Raw genomic sequence first — 25298 nt, forward strand, 5'->3', positions numbered from 1 at the left:
TCCCCTTCAGGGGTAACATGTGTATTACTTGTCTCCTTAGGAAAGCCTAATATTCTGCTATCTTAGTATACCACTTTTTCCTATTGTAATGGTTGCAATAACTTCTGGTAAATGTTCCCATAAATTTACATAATAATGTTGTTTCATCACATAGATTCATAGGTTCATAGGTGTGCTAGGCTAATGGTCCTGGAGCCTTTACAAGCATAGCCCATAGAAGTGCCCTGGCATCGTGCCACCCAACGTTAGTTCCCAGTGCCTCTATCAAGCAGAGCTACTGGAGTGATCCCCGGGGTGAACTTTCTATTACCCATCCACTCATCAAGATGTCTCTTGAAGAGGGACAGAGAGGTGCTCTGCTTGACATGTATGGGAAGTCTATTGCAGAGCATGGGCAGTCTCTGGGTGAGAAACCTGTCTCTCGAGCATGTTCTGTTGATTGTGGTAATGCGGTTGAGGTCTCTGGAGTGTGTGGTGCAGAGGGATTGGAATTTCTTTAGATGTAGCATTTCTAACATAGCTGGGTCAGACATGGCTTTATAAGTCAATCAGAGATTGCCTCTAAGTAGACAATATGAGACAAAGAATAGCTGGACGCTTTTGAGTCCACCCATGTAGGACATGTGTTTAATGCCTAAGTTCCTCATTGTGGGGTACTTCTATGGCCTCTCCAGCTGTTGCAGTTGTCTAGTGAGGTACATGCCAAATGGGCCATTATACTTGATGATTGGTCTAATGAGGGAAGAATACACAGAGACGATGACCTCTTTTTTCCTGGATGCAAAATCATTGGTAATGAGATGTTACACATAGAAGGACTTTCTGACCACAATGGCAATGTGGTGGTCGAAGGAGAGGTTGCTGTCAACTTGTGTCCCCAGATATGTTATAATGCCTACAGTGTTCAGTGGGCTTCCATCGATGTGGTACTTAGTGGGAAATGAGATTTTACCAAAGGGGCTTTTGATGCATTTTGTGGTGTTAAGCTTCAGGCCATGGTTTCCACATCTGTTAGTGGTCTCAGTGAGGCCTTTCTGTAGGATGTCTGCATCACTTGTAGAGTTAATGATGGCTCCCAGCTTCCAGTTGTTTGTGGACTTGGTCAGCTAGAGTTTCTTTGTGTTGGCCTGGACTCCTGAGAAGTACATACTGAACAGGAGAGTACCCAGGACTGATCGCTCTGGGACTCCACTCATGAAAGCGGGCCGTCTGACTTGGAGCTTGCTACTTTCACACTGTGTGTTCTATCTGTGAGCCAATATGCACCTCCCCTAGTGATGCCTAGTTTGGTGGGTTTATCCATAATTCCTGACTGAGGAATGGTATCAAGAGCCTTGGCCAGATTGATGTAGGCTGTATGTGCCTTACTGTCATACACAACCCTTGTGAATGACTCAAAGATGTCAACCAGGTTGAGCAGGCATGATCTCCCTTTCACAAAGCCAAACTGTGCGGGGTCCAGAGTTAGAAGATTATCGATATATTTATCGATCAGGCCCCTGATGATGCGCTCCATAGCTGTATACATCAGACTCATCAAGCTACTGGACTAATTCCCAGGGTCTGTAGTTAACACCTTTATGGAGAGGAATGACTGTAGCAGTGCGTTATTTGGGAGGGACAAAGCCTGAGGTGAGGGTGTGACTGAACAGGGCACACAGATGTGGTGCCAGGTATCTTTGTAGTTAATGTAGAACACAGTCAGGGATAATCTGGGGTCCCGTGGAAGCTGTATTCTTGCCCATGGACAATGCAGGTGTAACCTGTGTGGCAGTAATCCTGGATGCCTAGCATTCTTCTGGCATTCTGATTGCTCCCCTGGTGGGGAGAGAGGAGTAAATCTGGCACTGAATGTGTTGGCAAGAATGTTGGCAATAGTTGGCTCAATATAGGAGGTAGCATTGTGCAGCAACTCAGAGCATTTATGGGTATTAACGTGGATATTCTTGATATCACTAACGAAGGATGTGTGATTGTTGTCAGTGTCTGCTGCGATTCAGTCATCATAGCTGGCTGTAGATGATTTCACGAGGGATCTCAAGCTGTTGTTGAGGCTAATAAGGGAGTTTTACCATTCTTGGGACTCCACCTTTTTCTGCAACACTTTCTTCCTTCTATTGAACAGCTTACTAATGGCAGGGGACCACCAGATTGGCCTCCAGTGTTTGGAGGAGAGTTTCATGGTTCTGTTGAGTATGGCTAGTTCCACGCATTGATGTACATGTTTGTATGAATTGACAGTCATGCATTGATGTTCCATTGGCATGGGTCCTGTTAAGTTAGCCAGCTCTGTTCTTATGAGTCCAAAGTCAGCTTTGTAGAAGTTTTTCCAAGTGGTTACCTTTGCGGGGGATGTGGGTGAGATGTGGATTTCTATGGTGATTACTCTATGTTGGATCTGATCAGGTAGCGATTGACTACTGTTGTCAAGCAACGGTCCCATATGTTAGTAATCGATCCAGGTCAGGGATGTTGCTTCCTCTACTGGGTGTCAGAATAAGCTGGTCCAGGGCATTGGAACTGATGAATTCCAGGAAGCGTTGGGATACTGCATTGGTGTTTGAGTATATTACCCAGTTGATGGAGGGGTAGTTGAACTCTCCAAACATAAGGTGTTGGTTGGACCTTGATAGTTTCCAGGGTGTTGAGGAATGTGGATTGAGAGTCTAGGGACATGGATGTGGACCTATATCAGGCTATGACCTGGATTGCACTATTACCCAATGTCAGTAGTACCTGAAGTATCTTAGAAGCCATATGCTGTGATACTACTCTGGATGTGTGCATATCCATTATTAATATGGAGACACCACCACCTTTTGTAGCTGTGGTCCATGTTTTGGGGCTGACAGGTGTGGAATGAGTTATCGGCTGGTAGTGCAGGGGTGCTGTCTGCTGCTGTAGACCAGGTCTCTGTTATAGTACAAATGTCAATGTTCTCCATTTTGAGGATTGTTTTGAGTGGCTGCATCTTGAGATGTAGATGTCTATTGTTGAGCAGCATGACCCTCTGATTGCATATATGTCTAGCTGTTATGGTGGTAATTTGATTTGGAACACCACCTGAAAAGGTACTATAGGGGTGGCAAGACACTTAACCAGTACCTGGAAACCCAGGGGTTGGGAGGGTGGCTTAATGGCTAAGATGTTTGCCTTATAAACACAAGGTGCAGGGTTTGAGTCTCACAAGGGATAATTGGCTAGGCTTAAAATGGCTCGTAAGGGCAGTTAGCTTAGTACCAAACTATGAACTATGAACCTATGAACTGATGCAGTTCATCCATGGCAAGCCATCGCAGTATGTCAATCATGTCATCCCAAGCAGACAGATACTGGATCCCATGACAGTGACAACAGACACTTAAGCCAGTTGTTGAAGTCAGTCATTTGTTGTTTGTACTAAAGTATCATTCTGGGTGACAGTAGTATTCGGCTCGGGGCTACTGTCATACCTGCCTAGCCCACATAATCTGAGAGCTCCACCATGTTTCTTTTCATATAGTCCATGGAGGTGTGTCTCAGGTCATTCACACACACATGGACAATGACAGAGTGATACTTGTAGTTGCTGTGGAGTGACTCGACTGGGTGTGCTATGTGTTGGATTCTGGAACCTGATAGACAGCTGACTCCTACCTCCTCCGTGTTCAACCTAGTGAGTGGGACATCTATGTGCCTCATTATTGATTCAACTATGATTACTGTATCATTATAGATGGTTGGTCTTTGGGGTTTAGGTTGAGGGGCACACTGTGTAGGTGAGATATGTGTCCTGTAGTTTGTGCTGTGTTATGGGTTGTGGTGTTTGAGTGGGTGTCTGTCTTGGTGGTCTCCGCTGTTTGGTTAAATGTCTGTTGAGTGTCTCTGTGAAGGTGGGTGTGTGGTTATTGCTTGTATGTCAGAGCTGTGATAGTGGGTGTTCTGGAGGGGTATGTGTTCCATGTGGTGTGTTGCATGTGTTGACCCTTCTCCTCTTGACTAGCTAGTCCAGTCATTGCTGGAGAGTGCATATCTTCCAATTCAGTGATATAGGGTTATCTCTCACAAGAATGAATGTTGGGAGTTTAGAGGAGAGGGTTATCTGTGAACATGAGGCATTTGCAACAGTGCCTCAGAATGCCCAAGTGCACCAGGTTAATGGGCAAAAGCATAGAGAACTGCACCTTAATCATACCAGGAGGGGTGGTTGTAACTACTAAGTACTGGAGCTAATTCCATGAGGAACAACTACTGCTGATGGCTCTCAGATGTGCTAGAATAATTGATAAAAAACCCGTTGAAGTACAAAGCTATTAGGCTATTTGAAGTGCTGGAGAGAAATAACAAGCAAGATCTAAGGGAAAACTGAAGGCGGACTGTCTGGCACCTGTAACAGTTTACCTCAGCTTTGCATTTATCAGCACCTTTGGCTGATTGTCAGCCCAGTAAGCTCTAGCATGTGTGATAACTGTGCAACACTATAGTAGAAATAACTAGAGAGGCAGGGGTTCTAACCGCAATACTAGCAAATGTGTGTGTTTGTGTGTGTGTCCCATACTATGTGTATTATACTATTCTGAGTTGTGTACCACACTGTAAACTTCCCATCACCTTACTTTACTAAGCCTGCCGATGTCATTCACCTTAGAAGTACCTTGGGACTAGGAAAAACTCATGTAAGCTCCATGGCATGTCTGATAACTGCGTAACACTATAATAGAAATAACTAGGTAGGGAGGGGTTCTAATCTCACTGCTGTCAACTGCATGTGTGTGTGTGTTTGTGTAAGAGTCATTTGCTGTGTGTGCTATACATTTTGAGTTGTATATCACCCTGTTAATTTCCCATCACCCTAATTTACTAGGCTTGCTGATGTCATTCACCTTAGAAGTACCTTGGGACTAGGTGAAATAATGTAAGCTCCGTGGAGCATCTGATAACTGCACAATAGTGTAGTAAAAATAACTATATAGGTAGGGATTCTAATCTCACTACTGCCAACTGTTTGTGTTAGAGTAAAAAAAAATGTATCTGCTTTTACTGTGTTTGTGTTTTTTCCTACTTTATTTTGCTTTTGCGTCATCTTAAAAGTACTCAATTGTATTTATTACTGCTTGGTGTAACTCATTGTAAGCCTTTTAGTTTAAGCACCTGGGCTTCAGACCAGTTTTACATTAGGAAGGTTTGTGGTCTGCACTGTAGTGGCAGAACAGGTAGCTTACATCCTTCTAAGTTGGGAACTGCTGATTGAGGGCTCAGTGTCTGTTATTCTAAAAGTGTATTAATTCTGGTTTAAGCACTTGGGCTTGAGGCCAGTTATTTTACATTAAGAGGTTCGTGTTCTGCACTCTTGTGGGAGGAGAGGCTGCACTCTGTCCTTCTGAGCTGGGAATTTCTGGTTAAAGCTTATAGTGCCTGCATATTTGAACTGCTTCTTACTGAAATTGGTACACCTCGTTTGCTGTAGCAAAGACTAGATCCAGGCCTGCTGAATCTAGCTTTGTTTGTATAACTTGAGCACTAATCCAGGCATTCTTTAAAGTATTCAGTTGTATTTATTACTGCTGGTAGTAACTTGATTAAAGTGTAGCTATCATTTCTAAGTCTTTTGGATTAAGCACTTGGGCTTCAGACCAGTTGTTTTACATTAGGAAGGTTTGTGGCCTGCACTGTGGTGGCAGGACAGGTAGCTTACATCCTTCTAAGTTGGGAACTGCTGATTGAGAGCTCAATGTCTGTTATTCTAAAAGTGTATTAGTTCTGGTTTAAGCACTTGGGCTTCAGGCCAGTTATTTTACATTAAGAAGGATTGCGGTCAGCACTCTTGTGGGAGGAGAGGCTGGATTCTGACCTTCTGAGCAAGGAATTTCTGGTTAGAGGCTTATAGTGCCTGCATATTCTAACTGTTTCTTACTGAAATTGGTACACCTTGTCTGCTGTAGCATAGACTAGATCCAAGCCTGCTGAATCTAGCTTTATTTGTATGCTTGTTTTTTGTTTATTTCCCTGAAACACTAATTCCACCTAAAACGCGACCTTTTAGCACTTCTGTGGATCCCTAGTGATATCTGCATTGCATACTATACTTATTTCCTTGTTTCATTTGAAAGAAAGTTACTGTTTGTCATTTTTGCATTTAAGTTACCTGTAACACATTGCATTTAAGTTACCTGGCACTTGCTTACTAAAGCAATTATATAAGTCAGCTCTAAAAAATGAAAAGCACTACACCCTCACAAACTCCCCTTGAGTACCTTGTTCCCATTGGCCCTTTTTTCAATTATAAAGGAATTCCCAATACTATTCTAGCATGTCCAAAGGTCAGTTGTCAATCTCCTCTCCGGTCCAGCTGGTGAATCTGGGAATCTTGAGGTAATGTTACAACTGCCTCATGTACACAGACAACCCTCTCCTCCTCCCAACAAATTCCAACACATGTGAGAGATGCAACCATATAGCCAAACTGGAGGCTAAGCTCTCTCAACTCAGTACTGGCATAACCAATCAGGAGGAGAAGGAAACCACACTCACTACAATTCCAGTCTCACATAGACCTACCACGACAACAAACCAAACACATAAACACACAAAAACATACTCGGAGGCTCTAAATAAAAATCTGCCTAAGCAGCAGAGACTTCCAAAGCAGATACCCAAGCAACCACTACCCCAAAACAAAACACATGCAACACATAGCTCACAAAGCCAGTGTGCCGAACAGTCACAGCCCTTAAGGCTTAACAACACACCTGATACACTTGTAATAGGTGACTCTATCGTCAGGCACACTGACGTCCCGCTCACCAGGCTGAACAAGGAGAAAGTCACGGTGAGCTGCCTGTCGGGCGCTAGGATCCGCCACATAACACAAGCTCTCAGGTCACTCCAAGGCAAGTACAAATATGACTCAGTCATTGTCCATGCTGGTGTGAATGACCTGAGATGTACCTCCCTGGACTACAGGAAAAGAGACATAGAGGAGCTCTCTGAGCATGTAGCCCAGGCCGGTATGACCCTGACCTTGAGTAGCATCTTACCCTCACCAAGAATGATGCCACAATATGAAGACAAGATGATCAATTTCAACAATTGGCTTAAGTGTTGGTGTCATTCAAAGGGGATCCAATGCCTGTCAGCCTGGGATGACATGCTCGACAAGCCACGATGCTTCGCTAGGGACGGCTTGCACCTGTCACCCCTGGGCTTTTGGATATTGGCAAAGGCTCTTGCTACCCCCATAGTGCCTTTTTTAGGCAAGGCTCAAAAGACAAACCCACTTCCAAAGGTATCACAAGGGATAAGAAACTAAGAGTAATGCTACTCAATGCCAGAAGTCTAAACCTCAAGATGCACACACTCGAAACTCTTCTTAGCATGGAGAACATCGATATCTGTGTAGTAACAGAAACCTGGTTCAAGGCTACCGAGGGCACCCCAGCACTACCAGGTTATACTTCATACCATGCTTTTCGGACCCAAAACTTGGACCGAACCACAAAAGGAGGGGGAGTATCAATATTCGTCAAAGATACCCACACCTCCAGGTTGGTGGCACAGCACGAAGCATCAGAGACTATCCATGTGCAACTAACTGTGGGTAAAACTGCCTTCCAGTTTATAGCCTGCTACAGACCACCCTCCCAAACACAGGAACCCCACTTGGCCTTCCTGAGAATACTGGAAAATAGGAAGGTCTCTCCAAACACCATTATATTGGGCGACTTCAACTACCCAAACATAGACTGGGAGCATTACTCTAGCTCCAACACCCTAGCCCAAAGGTTCCTAGAATTTATAAACTCAAATGCTATGGAACAACTTGTTACCACTCCCACAAGAGGGAAAACATACTGGACCTGATCATCACCAACATGGGGACACTATGCTCCAGACCAGAAGTGTATCCCTCACTGGTAAGATCAGACCATAAACTAATCTCACTGGATATTCACATCCCGACCCCACCCCCTGCCCAGAAAACCACAGTGAAAAACTTCTAAAGCAAATTTCACACGCCTCAAACCCGAGGCGAAATCCTTCAAAGCCCCCGGGCCTGTGAAAAATATGGTCCAGACCGCAGAATCCTTTATAAACACATTCTATGAACACCTTCAGGAATGCATGGCTCATGCAATCCCAAATAAAACCAAGACCCAATCTTCCAAAGGCAGACGTCCTGTCTGGTGGACCCCAGCCATAAACAAACTATACAATAGAAGGAGGAAGCTACTACATGATAGAGCAAAATACCAAAAGGGAAGGCATCTCTGATCAGTATTAGCAAAAACTACGGCACTCATAAAATCGTCTAAGGCCATCTTCGAGAGAAAAATTGCACAGGACACTAAGGATAATCACAAGGCTTTCTTTAGTTATGTTAGGAACCTGGGTGGGAATTCCCAGATATGCTCAGAATTAGTCCAAAATGACAAGAAATACACCGAGCCCACAGACATTGCCAACATCCTAGCTGACAGGTTCAGTGCAAACTTCTCCCCCCCCCTCTCCCCACCAAAAGGGCAAATATCTATCCCAACAGAGTGCTGCCCCCCTGACATCTCAGATGCTCAGGTAAGAGCCACCCTCTCCAAAGCAAAATACACAGCATCAATGGTACCAGATGGTGTCCCGGGCTGCATCCTACATGAACTCCAAGAAGAGCTAAACCCAAACATAAAACTACTGTTCACTCTTAGCATTACTACAGGATATGTACCCAAAGAGTGGTGTACAGCAACAGTGGCCCTCTCCACAAAGGTGGTGCCTCAACGGATCCTGGAAACTATCGCCCCATAAGCCTGACTAGCTTGGTCTGCAAAGCTATGGAAAGGATCATCATGGACCTCATAAATAAAGATATTGGGGACCTACAGACACTGGATCCTACCCAGTTTGGCTTTGTTAAGGGCAGATCCTGCCTCTTAAACCTGGTTGATTTCTTTGAAACAGTCACCAAGGCCATTGACGAGGGGAAGGTGGTCCACACAGCCTACCTGGACCTCAAAAGCCTTCGATACAATACCCCACTCGGGCATTATAGATAAGCTCTCCAGCTTAAATATAAACCCCTATGTCACTAGATGGGTTGCAAACTGGCTCAAGGACAGAACCCACATGGTTAGAATTGCTGGAGCCATGTCAGACTCCAAACCAGTTACAAGTGGCATCCCACAAGGCTCAGTCCTGGGACCTCTCTTGTTCGGTATATATTTCTCCGCAGTACAGGCCAACACGGAAGGACTGTGGCTGACCAAGTTCGCAGATGACTGCAAACTGGGTGCCATAATCAACTCTCCAGCCAACACAAGCATCCTCCAAAAGGGCCTCATAGAAACAGACAACTGGTGCCAGAGCCATGGCCTCAAGCTAAACGCCAAAAGTGTATAGTCATCCCTTTGGCAAAAACAAAGTGCCACAAATTACCACATAGGTGGTAATCCATTAAGTACAGAAGAAGTCATCAGGGACCTGGGGACCCAAGTTGATAGCAATCTCTCATTTGACAACCACGTGACCAAAGTGGTTAGAAAACATTTATATAGCCCACCTAATCATGAAGGGATTCACATCTAGATCAGGGGAGGTCATCATACCTCTTTACTCATCCCACATCAGGCCCATAATTGAGTACAATGCCCCTTTTGGGATGTACCTTACCAGACACCTGCAGCAACTGGAAAGACCCCAAAAGTACCTCACCAAGAGGATCAAAGGGCTCAAACAGATGCCATATGCTGCCTGGTTAAAGAAACTCCAGCTCTACTCAGTGGCATACCGCCTGCTCAGAGGCGATCTGTGCCTGACGTATAAAGCCATGTCCAACCCGGAATTAATGGACATGCTGCACCTCAGAAAATCCAAATCCCATCGAGCTACGCGCTCAAGAGTCTTGAACCTCAGCACTGAAATAAATAGGACATGCTGGAGGGACAGATTCATAACCCAGAGGCTCCCTTCACTCTGGAATAAAATCCCCGTCCAGGTTAGGCAGAGTCCCACATTGACTCTCTTCAAGAGGAATCTTGATGAGTGGATGAGAGATCGTAGGTTTACCCCGGCTATCATTTCTGTGTCACTGTTAGACAGAGGCACAGTATACTAACCTCAAAAAAAGGCATAGCAAAATTAATTTAAAATGGGTGGCGAAAGCCAAACACACTCTGGCTAGGCTTATAAATGCCCTAGGGCAGATAGCCTAGTATGAACCTATGAACCTATGAACCTATATAGTCTGTGTGTTATACCATTTTGAGTTGTGTACCACCCTGTAAACTTCCCATCACCCTACTTTAATAGCCTACTGATGTCATTCACCTTAGAAGTACCTTGGGGCAAGGTGAAATTATTTAAGCTCCATGGCGCATTTGATAATTGTGTAACACTATAGTAGAAATAACTAGATAGGTTCTAGTCTAAATATTGGCAACTGTGTGTGTGTGTGTGTGTGTGTGTGTGTGTGTGTGTGTGTGTGTGTGTGTGTGTGTGTGTGTGTGTGTGTGTGTGTGTGTGTGTGTGTGTGTGTGTGTGTGTGGGTGAAGATCATTTTTTGTTTGGCTGATACCGTTTTGACTTGTGTACCATCCACGCCTGTTTACCACCTCCCAATGGCATTACTTTATACAGCATGGTAACAGCATCTGATTCACATGCAGCATGTTAAACCATTGTGCACACCCTACCAATCCTCTTTACAGATGTCTATGGAATATCCAGATGTTTTCAAACTATATGTGGTCGGAGTCCCTTACCAATGCCCATGTAGGTGATATTCTTGCCAAATTGGCCACTGTGAGTGTAGTGACACACATGCCATCATCAGGCATGATACCTGACTGGAACATCATAATGATACGATGTCTGCTGCACTATCACTTGTCCAGGCTTGTAGGAGCAATATATGAATCCACATCCTATTTCTGGTGGGTTATATCACCATCCATGAAGGCATTCAGAACATTACGTGTTGTAAGAGGTGGTGTGTTATGTCCCATGCATATAATCTATGTGGGGCATGTCATGTGTATGTAGTAGTACAGTACATCAAGGTGGAAATGTAGGTTTACTAATCTGTCTACTGTATGTATGTTACTGTGTGCACATCTTCTGTGTCAGTCCTTATTGTGTGTATGCAAAGGATATACCATTTTGTCTCCCTGTTCCACCCAGTGAACTCAGGTACACATACCACAGACCTGTCATACAGAGTATCATGCATGCCCTCATCAACTGCATCAGGGATGAGTGTACGGGAAAGAAATGGCAAGGCCAACAGGTGTTGACAGGTAAATTTGTTGCAGTTAATGTAATGGCTACACTTGAGAGGGACCTGCTGGCAGTACTGCAGTATCCTGTTCTGTATGTATGAACCTGTGGTACTACACAACACTGAGTTGACATGTCTGAAGGCTACCCGTCTGTGACAAGGAGTATGTATGGAAGGTCACACTGTCTAACAACAGTGTCCCTCACACACTGTTGCATGCATACACACCTGGTACATGTACATATAAAGCTGTACCTTGCCAATGACATGGTCAATGTATATCCACTCTGCCATACTCCCACTTGAGAATGTCTGCAGGGCCACAGCCTGCAGATGCACAGACACCTGGAACACAGACAGAATGCAGCATGTCAGACTACATTCAGTTAGTGGTTCTAAAAGCAATAATGCATCCTGGCTAATAAGGTACATACACCTGTATGTGTATCCATAACAAATGCAAGTAGACAACATAGTACATAGTATTACATAGCTACACTGTACTATATTCACCCTGTGCATCAGACCCATATTAGCATGTCCCTGCATTGATGGCATGGATGACAGGGACATGGCACAGGTATCTTCATATGCACAGGGAGTGGTGTGGGTTTTTCAGAGGCTTAGGCTAGGCCATACGGTTGACATCATGTGTGTGTTTTTGCAGGATGTTGATTAAATGTGCTGTGCAGGGGTGGTGTGTGTGTGTGTGTGTGTGTGTGTGTGTGTGTGTGTGTGTGTGTGTGTGTGCGCTTGTGTGTGTGTGTGTGTGTGTGTGTGTGTGTGTGTGTGTGTGTGTGTGTGTGTGTGTGTGTGTGTGTGCGTGTGTGCCTGTGTGTGTGTGTGTGTGTGTGTGTGTGTGTGTGTGTGTGTGTGTGTGTGTGTGTGTTGTGTGTGTGGAGGTGACTTGTCTGATGATGACGTGTGTGTGTTTATATGGACACAGTCACGCCATGTTGCCACCCTGCACAACATTAGTTTGGACAGCTGTGTGCCATACATGGCAGGGTGTACAGATCACCATCTCTGGCCATAGACACTGGTCCTGCCAGAGGTCTCATCAGCACCACCAGGGCCAAGTCCAGATGCAGTACTACTCCCCGATGGTGACTGCTGTCTGCTGGATCGAAGCCCCTGTTGGGACCAGCCAGGACCATGTGCCCATGGCCTGCTTAGTCATGATGTGGACAGCACATCCCCTTCAGTAGTGCTGGTGGTACTGCCAGTACAGGAACGTGATGGTGCATGGCCACGTAGACCCTCAGCTGATCATGGTGCTGCCCTATGTCCACGTGGCTGCTGGCCATCCCCTGCCAAACGCTCAAGCACAGATATTTCCCAGTCAAGGCATGCCAAGGTCTCCCCCCATCATCTATCCATGACCTCAGTACGCTCACGGTTGGCCACAGTGAGTTCACAAATATCGCCATGGACACCAAGGATGTGCTCATCCATGACCAGATGCATGTTTCAGTCCATCATGGAGGCACAGGCATCTAATGAACATAACACCTGAAACATGCATCTGGTGACTGCAGTTGTGACACTTGCAAAATGGGCATGACTGGCTGCAATCCTCTTCTGAGCACACCTACCCATCTGCCTGTGTGGGACCTCACCAGCACTCTGAATATGGCTAGTGCTTGATCCCCTCACTTGCCATAGTCACCACACTAGCCCATGCCACCTCCCACCAACTGCCCATTATCTGTGGTCTTTGGTGACGGGGTATGTGCTGGGCATTGTGAGTGCGTGTGGGGATGGGGTTGACAACAGTGGGAAGCCAACCAATGGCACAGATTCAGCCCCTGACAACCCAACTTGTGCCTCAATAGGAGCATCATGATGGTCAGAGTCAGCAGAGACACTGACATCAGGATCAGAATAGGAGGGACTGTGGCCACCATGTCCAACTGTGAGGGAAAAAATGACATATGCAAATTACTACCAGCACTAAATGTTTGCTGGTACACACACAAAAGAACACAGATGCACAAACACACACACACACACACACACACACACACACACACACACACACACACACACACACACACACACACACACACACACAGGTGAGGTGCCTCAAAGGCATTACACAGACCTCACATTAGCCAACTGGGGCATTCATGACACACAGTCAGACAATAACATATACACTCTTGATAGACCCTCAGCGTCATGCAGTGTAGCCCTTTCCACTTACATTTACTACTAATATACACCTCTGGGATAGGTGAGTGGTGTTAGCAAGTGAGGGGCCTTCACCTAGCACACACTGCACCCATGTAAACATTATTGCTGTTCACTTGTATAGCACTGTGACAACTCCGAACATACCTCCCAACTGTACAGAGTTTTGATAAATGTCTAGATGTCTGGCTCATATTTTATGTCTGTTCCCCATAACTTCTGTGTTTGTCTGATACATGACCTGTGGAATGGTGCCACTGATTGATGTCATAATTTGAGGTGCAGACTGCATAACCTGCAGCACATGTGTATTAAAATAAAGGTGGTTACTCAAACAGCTTCCCAATCTTACAGTGGATATAGTAAGTGTACACACCCCTGTTAACATGCCAGGATTTTGTGATATATCACATGAGACCTCATAAATCAGGTCATAACTTTTCCCTCATTTTATAAGACATACAACCTGTGCAATCCAACTGAAGAACATACACATCAGTCATGGGTAACATATGGTAAATGCAATAGGTACAATAGGCTGGTTGCATGAGTGTGCACATCCTTAAAGTAATACTCTGTTAAAGCACCTTTTGATTTAATCACAGCATTCAGTCTTCTTGGGAAGGAGTCTATCAGCATGGCACATCTTGACTTGCAAATGTTTGTGCACTCTTCCTTGCAAAATACCTCCAATTATGTTAGATTGCAAGGGCATCTCCTGTGCACTCCCATCTTTAGGTCACCCTGCATATTTTCTGTCAGATGTAGGTGCGGGCTCTGGCTGGGCCAGTGCATAATGTTGCATGTGCTCTGGTGAAGCCATCCTTTTGTTGATTTGGATGCATGGTTTGGGCTATTGTTGTGTGGAAAGGTGGAATTCCTCTCCATCCACAGCTATGTGGCAGATACCAGAAGGACTGGATCCACAAGGGACCAGTGTTTGGAACTGTTCATAATCCCCTCCAATTTGCCTACAGCCCCAGTTCCAGCTTGTTAACAGCAATTTCAAAGCAGGCCATTGCCATCATGATGCTTCACCATGGGGGTGGTGTTGTTGTGGTGATGTGCAATGGTGCTATTGTGCCATACAAACCTCTCAGAATTGTGGCCAAAGAGTTCAACCTTGGTCCCTTATGACCATAACACATTTTCCATTTGTTTTTTGGAGACCTGTTGTATTGCTTTCAGACTTTCTCCAGGCCTGGATATTGTTTGGTCTGAGGAACTGCTGCCATCTTCCAACCCTATGCTATAGGCGAGATGTATGGAGACCAAAGAAGATTGTTTTCACATGTAGTACACATCCAATACTAGCGGATAATTCCTGCTGCTCCTTCACTGTTGCTCTAGGGCTCTTGGCAGCCTCCCTGGCTAGTTTTGGTGTTATATTCTCATAGAATTTGGAGGGATGTCCACTCCTTCGTAATGTCAATGTAGCCCCATATATTCATCACCTTTTGATGACTGTCTACACTGTGTCCCGTAGTATATGCAATGCTGTGGAAATTTTTTGGTACCCTTCTCCAGGCTGATACATCTCAAAAATGGGGTCCCTTATCAGCCTCACCAGCTCTCTGTGTACCATGGCTGTTGCTGTAGCAGGAAACTGGGTATATGTTAGGATAATCCTGGTAGGACAGCTGACCATTATTTGCTGTCAATCAAAGAGTTTCTGTAATTGATGGCAGGTGTGTACTAAATAGGATGTAATGCTATAGTTATATTGAAAGCTGCGTCAACATAGTATTAGCTTCAGACTATGCACACATATGCATCTAGATTGTTGTATGATTATTATGTGTTATAATTGTTCCCATAACATATTTGTTTGCTTTACAATTGAATTGTGCAGGTTATAGGTCTCATGACAGGTTGGCAGGAATTTGAAATTGTCTATTGTGCTCTCATTTTGGTGTATCATAAATACTTGGCATTCTAACAGGTGTGTACACCATTTATATGCACTGTATAACACTGATTTATACAATATGACCCTAGTTTTTGGCCTTTGTCCCCCCATTTTATCAGTCTTTGTCCAGATGTCTTGCGATGACAGGTTGTGATGTATGCTACAGATATGTCACATTTCCTGCAACTGGGCCCCCTGTGTTGACCACCATGATGCAATGCAGTAAACACCACCACAATTGAGCATGCAGATAATGCCCAGTGGCTAAGTGTAACAGTTGTGTGCATGGTCACATGCATGATCTGAACATGCCTGGGGTACTGGTGAGCCACAACAGGAAAATCCCATACTTACCAGCTTCAGGGTGCTGTCGCACGTGCAGACCAAAGGGAACTATGTAGTTGTGGTGGAGAGGTATTGTCAGTGGATTCACATATGGCATTTGTACAAGATGAATGCTATGTTTCTGCACAGGTACAGTACACACTATGATATTACACAATTTGCTGTCCTTCGCCATAGATGTGCACTTGTGTGCATTACTAAACCCCACCCACTAATCCATTTGGCACTGACATATGCATCTAGAGACTCTATAGAAGACAGTTTCATTGCTACCTCATTACATTGATGTGCACTTTGGCCTTACTTGCACACTCATCGCCTGTTGCTTGGGTGCTTCCCACCTCCTCGACTGGTGTTTCATGTGTTTGATGTTATGTGGAAGCTACCTCGAGGTTGGCAAGGAGCTCCTCTATTGCCATAAGTGGGGACTGTGTGGCTGGACCCCCACCAGTAGCAGTACAGTCCCTCCCTACAGCAGCAGCCCTTTGCTGGCCATGACATATCAGGTCAGTTGCTCTATGCCTGACCTGATCATATGTTCGTCCATGGTGGCTCAAGATGTTCACTCTGTTGACAAGATCATCCCACAGGGCAGTCTGCTCCTGCAGATTTTGCCAGCTACGACCAAAAAGAACAGCATAGTATGTTATTACAGCTTCCATGATGGCTGTTGTGTCTGCAGCCGTGTTGTCTGCAGCAGTGTATGTGGGTTGCCCTTGCATGACACCTGGAAGACATAAACAGGGAAACACATCACAGGACCTCAGACATTGCCAAGAGTTCTGTACAGAACCAGCACCCCGGTACCTAGCAGCACTGTATGGACATGCAGTATACTCCTTGTCCTTATGTGTCATGTTCCCACCGATGAGGGCCAGTACATTGCATAAAGCACCATTCATCATTGATGTTTGTGTAGACGAATGACAGTGGCCGTGTTCCTTGCAGATGGGATGTCAACAGTGATCAGGCTTTGCTTGCATACAGTATGTAATGGAGCTGGAAGCATATGCCTGGGTTCATGCAAGATGCAGACAGGAAGTTTATCAGGCCCCAAGGGGACTTGCTTTTGTTAACTTTGATTAGGCAGTTTGTACCTGATCCATGATGATGAGGGGAGGGGTGTGTGTGCCGTGCATATCCACCTATACTGATGGTGAGCCAGAGGGATGATGTTTGCTCTAAACCTGTCTGCAGCAGTTTGGCTGTAGCTATGGTGTGTGTGTATGTGGTGTGATTGACCACCATTATAGGGTGGGTTGGGTTGTTGCCTCTGAGACTGCAGACATATGTGAAAATGGCCTTGTGATTGCCCTTAGTGGATGTGTTCAATTTGTACTCATAGTTAGCCTTACAGTAAACCACCTGTGACCTAATATGCTCGTTCAGACAAAGGTTGACATGCTTTCCAGTTGGTGCATGATCCCACTTTGCCCTGTACAGCTAATATACATCCCATTATGTGATTTGTGCATTGCTGCTGTCCATCAAAGGGGATTACTCTACTTTGGTGGAGACAGGTTTTACAGGTAAGGTATTGCTGAGGCCATACAGCTATGTGGGTGGTCATATATCTGTTTGTAGTAGGCATGGACCCAAGGTCATAACACAGTTGGACACCTCTCCAATTTCAATGTGATACCCATGCTTATTCTAGTACCCATGTCTGTGTCAGGGCACTGCAACAACCATTAGCAGTAGAAGTGTAACTCTGTTGGATGCACAGAAACTAAGATGACACACATGTACAACATGTACAGCTTATTTACCTGATGTTTTGCATCCCGTGTCAATTGCTATGAGGCAGCCAGGTACACCTACCCATACATACATACATACATATACACAGGTAATACCTGCTATACATTTCTGTTCTATGTCAGTATGGCACACTGTAATTACACTCTTACTGCTCAGTCATTCATGTCAACTTGTTAGGGCATCTGGAGGACACCACACATACATGGGGGGCTATGGACCAAAATTAGTGACACTTTCTTCATATTGCTGTAGCACATGTACATCATTTGATAGTACAGTAGCCTTTGCATTCACAGACATACCCTGGAGGATGTCTGATGCTCATATGGTAGGCAGAGAGGAGAAAGGCTAGGTGTGTGGTAGTGAGTGTAGAAACTGTTAATGTTGTGAGTATGACTGGTATGGGAACATATCTAGCTGATATAATGTACAGAGGAAAGGTGGATGTATTGTGTGTGCCAGAGACCAGATGGAATGGGTGTACAGCTGTGTGTATCAGAGTCGGGTACAAATAGTTCTGTCATGGTGTGTATGGAAGGGGAACTGATGTAGGGGTTAACCTGAAGGAACATTATGCCAAAAGTGTTTGTGGAGGTGATAAGAGTGTCAGGTAGAGTGATGTTTAGGAGGCTGGGAATTGATGGTGTAATGATGACAGTTGTTAGTGCATATGCTTTGCTAATTACGTGTGTGATGGATGAGACAGATGTACATTGGAGAGGTTGGATTAAGTGGTGATGAGTGTACCCAAGGGTGAGAGAATGGTGATTGGAGCAGATTTCAATGGGCATGTTGGTGAAGGGGACAGAGGGGATGCAAAAGTGATGGGCAGGTATGTTGTTAAGCAAAGGAATGCAGAAGGTGAGATGGTGGTCGAGTATGCAAAAGAGGTTGGACATGGCTTTAGTGAATACATAGTTTTACAAGACTGAGGGGCATAGGATGACATACAAGAGTGGAGGAAGATGCACACAGGTGGATTATCTCCTATGCAGATCAGCCTGTTTGAAGGGGATTGGAAACTGTAAAGTGGAGACAGGGGAAAGTGTAGTTAGGCAACATGAAATGTTTGTCTGTGGGATGACATTAGTGATCAAGAAGAGCAAGAGGAGTATGAGGGGAGCACCATGGATCAGATGGTGGATACTGAGAAAGGGTGATTGTCAGGTTGAGTTCAAAGAAGAATTGAGACAGGCAGTAGGTGGCAGTGAAGAGTTAGCAAATATCTCGGTAACTCCATCTGAGCTAGTAAGGGAGATGAGTAGAATGGGGCTTGGTGTGACATCTGCACAGAGGAAGGAGGACAAGGAGACCTTGTGGTGGAATGAGGATGTACAGGGGAGTATACAGAGAAAGAGGTTGACTAAGGAGAAATGGGATTGTCAGACAGATGAAAAAAGTAGACAGGAGTATAAGGAGATGAGGTGCATGGCAAAGAGAGTGGTGTCAAAGGCTGAGGATGGGGCATCTGAAGGGATGTATGTAAGGTTGGACACCAAGGATGGAGAATAAGACCTGTACCAATTGGCTAGACAGAGGCACGTAACTAGGAAGGATGTGCAGCAAATAAGGCTGATAAAGGATAATGGTGGAAATGTACTCACAAGCGAGGAGAGTGTGTAGAGCAGATGGAAACAGTACTTTGATGGTCTGTTAAATGAAGAGAATGCAAAAGAGACAGAAGGTTGGATGATGTGGGTATGGTGAATCAGGAAGTGCAACAGATTGAGGAAGTAAGGATAGCTATGAAGAGGTTTAAAAATGGAAAGGCTATTGGTCTAGATGACATACCTGTGGAAGCATGGAGTTTTTTAAATGGCGGTGGTCTTTTTAACTGGATTGTTTACTGTAATCTTGGAAGGTGAGAGGATGGGTAAGGAGTGGATAAAATGTGTTTGGCACTGATTATGAGAATAAGGGTGGTGTGCAGAGCTGTAGTAACTACAATAGGATAGCATTGATCAGTCACAGCATGAAGTAATGGCAAAGGGTGGTGGAAGCAAGGTTAAGAAGGGAGGTGAGGATTACTGGTCAGCAGTATGGTTTCATGCCAGGAAAGAGCAGTACAGATGTGGTGTTTGCCCTGAGCGTGTTGATGGATACATACAGAGAAGGTCAGAACTAGCTGCATTGTGTCTTTGTAGACTTAGAGACAGCATATGACAGGATGCCTAGAGAGAAGTTGTAGTATTGTATGAGGAGGTCAGGAGTGGTGGAGGAATCCACAAGAATGCTACAGGATATGTACAAGGCTAGTATGACAGCAGTGAGTTCTGGATTAGGAGTGACAGGTGCATTTAAGGTGGAGTTGGGAGTACATCAGGGATCAGCTATGAGCCCTTTCTTATTTGCAGTGGTGATGGACAGGTTGACAGACATGATCAGACAGGAATCCCCGTAGACTGTGTTGTTTGCAGATGACATTGTGGTCTACAGTGAGAGTAGGGAACAGGTTGAGGAGACCCTGGAGAGATGAAGGTATGGTCTAGAGAGGGGTGGAATGATGGTCAGCAGTACTAAGACAGAATATATTTGTGTGAATGGGAGGGAGGATAGAGGAATGGTGAGGATGCAGGGAGTACAGTTTGCAATGGTGGATAGGTTTAAATACTTGGGAACAACAGTTCAGAGCAATGGCGAGCGTGGGGGAGAGGTGGAGAAGAGAGTAAAGGCAGGGTGTGGGTGGTGGAGAACTGTATCAGCAGTGATCTGTGACAGATGAGTACCATTAAGAGTGATAGGTAAGGTCTACAAGAGGGTAGTGAGGCCAGCTATGTTATATGGGTTGGAGACATTGGCATAAAAAAAAGACATGAGTCAGAGCTGGACCTAGCCGAGTTAATAATGTTAAGATTTGCACTGGGTGTGACAAGGGTGGACAACATTAGGAATATATATGTTAGGGTGTCAGTCCAGGTTAGACAGCTTGGGGACAAAGCCAGAGAGTGGCAGGATTATGTTGGTTTGGACATGTGATGAGGAGGTATGCTGAGTATATTTGGGAAAGGATGAGGCTGCCAGGTAATAGGAAAAGAGGAAGGTCTGAGATAAGATGTATGCATGTGGTGATAGTGGACATACAGGTGGTTGGTGTGACAGAGCAAGATGCAGAGGACTGGAAGACATGGAGACAGATGATCTGCTGTGGGGACCCCTAATGGGAACAGCCAAAAGAAAGAGAAGGTGATGTTGTAATGTCAGTGTTCACAGGTTTACAATTATTTGCCAGACTTAACACAACTCTTGATGAAATAACTACAAATATGAGGCACACATATGGTCAGTGTGCATAACACTGCGCAGTTGAATGGTATGACCTCAGTATATCATATGCAGTTCAACACACAGCTGCGACAGTATTTCAGTATGCAAATACCCTGTATAGGTCCATCATATTTCTGAGACAAACATGTATATCATATTTGTATTCACAATTAACATATGGATATCTGCAACATCCCAGTAGCTGGTCTAGCAGTGTTACAGTCATTATTGTTCAACACACAGTCCAGTAGTGGTCATATGTGAGCCATCCTTTCCTGGGGTGACTCTGTGTTCTGTGTCACTACAGACAGACACAGACACTATGGCCATAGGTTCTCATCAGCAATATATCAGTACAGCAAGTGTTGTTGAAACATAATATTTGTTGAACTTCCTGTTTTCCATGTTTACATACCCTCTGCTATATTCCATTAAATGCTTAATTGTTTGGTTTGTTTGGTATAATCCTTCACTTTAAGTGCGTGTGTGTCTGTCTGTTTGTTTGTCTCTCTCTCTCTCTCTCTCTCTCTCTCTCTGAGACAGATGTAGAATATACATCTGTTTTGCATAGGCTGCAGCTTACCTTTTGTAGGTAATGCTTATGAGCAGCTGATGGTCTGTGCACCAGGTGGAGACCCCCACTTGCTAATTGCATGTAGAACAGCTGTGGTATCATTCCTATATCCAATAGCATGGAAACATACTCCTATAACTGAGTACTTCATGTGGGCATTGCCCCTTTTCCTTCCTTTGAGGAGGACTTCATGGAGGTGTGTGGCAAACAGCATCACAGAGGGTAGTTGGAAATACTTCTTACAACAAACACTGTGGAGACAGCTCAACAAACTAGGGGAGAATGTTCCAGACATAGGGACATAATGTAAGTATTGATGTTATACAATTGAAGTAATGTTGGTTTGACAGGTTTTGTGTGGATATGGCTGCTCTGTGTGATTTTAAGTCTGACAATGTTATGTGGTTGACATAACTCTCAACTCTAGAGCTATCCACAGACTGGACAGAGTTTGGACTCTTATATTTGGTGCATTACTCACACATTTTTTTGCCCTTGGAAATTCAGTAGTATACTCTGAGGATTGCAGTCAGTATATGGTAACATCCATGTGTGTTTCTTACCTTATATTCCTCAGAACAGATACATTACAACAAACCCTGCTGCGCCAACAGCTTTCTCAGTTTATAACAGCAAATTGTCAATAATACCCCTGTGTTTGGGCCTCTGCCTCCCAAGTATGTCAGGCTTTGTCCAGATGTCATGCAGTAAGAGGTGGATAGATATGGTATATCATTATATAGTGACTTCATTCCTGATATTATTCCAGTGATGTATCAGACTGCCAGACATGTTATGTGTAGGAGGCCTTATATATGAGGGGAAGGCCTGCACATTCTGTGGGACTCTGTACAGTTGAGAAGTCTGTGTATTTCTGGCAATTGTTGACAGGCTGTCAGGATTGTGTAGCAGTGTATTGTGAATGCGTTATTTAGCCTGTGGAGGGAAGGAGGTAGATGTAAGTGTTATGGGTCCTTTTCTATCTGACTTTGCATGCTGCTCCAGTTTCTGGTGCTCTATCAGCTGAATGTTTGTAGGGACAGACTGAGACATGTTCCATACCACAGTTAGGTGTCAAGAGTACACTGTGAATTGTTCCAGTATATGTAGGGGTAGTGTGTGAGTGGCAAATATGTTGAGATCTTTTTGTTCACACAGTCCTTCCTGGTATGTCACTGTGACTGTGGTTGAATTGTATGTGGGTATGCACTTTCACACTGGTGACTGTTTTTCAGTGCTGTGACATCCGTGTAGTGTCTGATATATTTGCCAATACATGTGTAATTCCCCCAAGCAGATTTGGGTTAGTGTTGCGTCAGTCTGACTGTAGTTTGGACAGTGCTTTGTGACATGCTTTGCAGATGAGTGCAGTTTCCCTAATGAGATGTCATGTCCAGATACTTGTAGGACATACTATTGCCTGGCCCCCATAAGTGTTGTGTATTTCTGACATATCAATGTACTGATGTGAGGATTTCAGCCACTAACTACTAGGAGGTAATTTAGTGTTGGGCTTGTGCTATTTCAATCAATATATGTTAGGACAGACATAAGGGTGTTACTGCAGCAACTGTGTCAGCTTATCTACTCCAGTAGTTCAGATACATCCCTATTTCCATAGCTTTCACCCCCCCCCCACACACACACACTTTGTCAGGCCTGGCCCAGGTTTATTGCACTAAGCGGTTTTGAGCCTACCTTGGGACTGTTTGGATTGTTGCAGTATGTCCAGGTTTATTGCTCATATTTCTGGTCTGTTCCACAGATGCATTTTTTTCATATCCCTGGTAAATCACTGTGAGGATCTGAGGATTTCTGACAGAAATTGATGACATACATTTCAATTTCAGAACTCACATCCTTCAGAACATGTATGCTGAAACAATCCCTGTCAATCTGGCAACATTCTACATTTATAAGAGCGATATTTGAAATATGTCCCTAGTTTTGTCCCATTGCCCCCGCATTTGGACAGCCTTGTGCCAGATTTCTTGCAGTAAGGGGTTGGTAGATATGATTCTAAGGTAAGACTCCACTACATGTTATGAGTATATATATATATATATATATATATATATATATATATATATATATATATATATATATATATATATATATATATATATATATATATATATATATATATATATATATACATATTTTATTTCTATATATGTATAGTTTATATATATATATATATATATATATATATTTATATGTACATGTATATGTGTATAGTTCATATATATATCACTATATTATGTATATATTTGTCCATATATATGCATCTCCATACATACATACATACATGTGTAAATATATATATATATATATATATATATATATATATATATATATATATGAGACCTGACTGATTCTACAGAATCTTTTCCCTACTGTTGAATGAGCATATGTCCGAAAAAGCATCAGCAATCCCTGCAACTCAAATGGTGTATTGGGATAGCTTTAACTATGGTGTACAAGGCCCTGGTTTCAAGCCCTGGCATAGATAGTAATTTTGTTCCTCTTACAAATGCTTACACCTGCACTAATTTCTTTAAAAGAAAAGAGAAAGGGGTGATAGGAAAGTGGTGGGAAAGGGGCATGCAGAAGGAAGAACAATGTGGAATATAGCTATGGGTGTGCAGGAGAAGTGTACTGAAGGTCCATAGCTGTCCATTTCTTATACAGCAACAGCTGTGCATTTGTACAGACTTTGGAGGTGAATTTGAACACTCAAACCCCATAAAGAGGGGTGAGGACAACAAAAATGCGTTGTTAAACCTGCTAAGCAAAGCTGAGCATTGATACCCATTTCACATAGTTCATTATCATAATATACTACACTAAAGACATAATTTGGTAAGTGTATATGATTTCCCTTGCATGACATGGCTGTATGTGCTTTCATTACAGTAGCAAGGGATGTAACTATACTGTATGGGGTACATGTATACATGTTTTTTGCACATATTATATGCACTCACACATCCATTTTACACCGGCTACACTATCCTGGGTGACAAAAATGACTTACCACAATGTGGAACATAGCACTTTTAAACTGCTTTCCCATGTAAATTTGGATTTCCTGTTGTATTACTTAAACCATGTACACCTGTATGCAAAGCTAGGACACTGACCAGTAAACTATTTTGATTTGGGGATTTGAGCTATGTATTTTTATTTATCGCCTATTGGATATTAATATTATATTACTATATTAAATGAAGAGTATTGCAGTTTTTGGCCATGTCATTGAGGACTGCTGTCATGACATTATGGCATACATTTCAGTTTCAGACTTGTATCTTTCTGAACATTAATGCTAATGCATAACCTGTTTTCTATCAACTGCCTGTCTGTCCTACCTGCAGACGGGAGTGCACAGGTGCTCAGGCTGTGGTTGACTACACTGCAGAATGGGTCTTAGAGCCCATGCCTGTGTTCATGTTGGATGCAGCCAGGAATTATATCAGGCCTGTGGAGACATCTATGTGTTGTCTTTGAGAGGGCATTACAGACCTGCTTCCTGATCATGAAGAGAGGAGTGCAGGCACTGTGCATGCACATGTTACCTATGGGGGAACAGGGCATGATTTTTATACTTCACCTGTCTGCAGCCAATTACCTATATCCATGGCATATGTGTATGTGGTGTTATTGACTACCACTACAGAGCAGATATGTGTGTTGCCACTGGAATTGCAGACACACGTCTGGAAGGCCTAGTGATTGGCCTTGGTGGATGTCTCCAGTTTGCACTGAAAGACAGCCTTAGGGTACTCACTTGTGACCTTATTCACTTGTGCAGAACAAGGTGAAATGGCTTCCAATGAGGCACCTGTTCCTTCTTGGCCCGTCCTACGATTATTTCCACCTATGATGGTAGTTGTGTATTGCTCCTGTCCACCACAGGTGTTCAGCCTACCTTGAGGGCATTGATGTCCTGCCGGGTATTGCTGAGGCCATAAAGCATTGATTTGGTCCTGTTCCGGGTATTGGCTGAG

General features: G+C 44.0%; 1 protein-coding gene across 1 annotated transcript in view; it reads right to left on the reverse strand.

The window, feature by feature from the left end:
• Positions 1-25298, reverse strand: part of LOC122816625 (pancreatic secretory granule membrane major glycoprotein GP2-like) — a 181453-nt gene that overhangs the window by 245 nt on the left and 155910 nt on the right. The window contains exon 6 of the mRNA XM_044089540.1: positions 16217-16416. Within this exon, the coding sequence (XP_043945475.1) occupies positions 16217-16416 (200 nt within the window). The remainder of the gene's footprint in view (positions 1-16216; positions 16417-25298) is intronic.

The sequence above is a fragment of the Protopterus annectens genome, chromosome 1.part1 (assembly GCF_019279795.1).
Source record: "Protopterus annectens isolate FY-2018-M chromosome 1.part1, PAN1.0, whole genome shotgun sequence".
Classification (NCBI taxonomy): Eukaryota; Metazoa; Chordata; order Ceratodontiformes; family Protopteridae; genus Protopterus; species Protopterus annectens.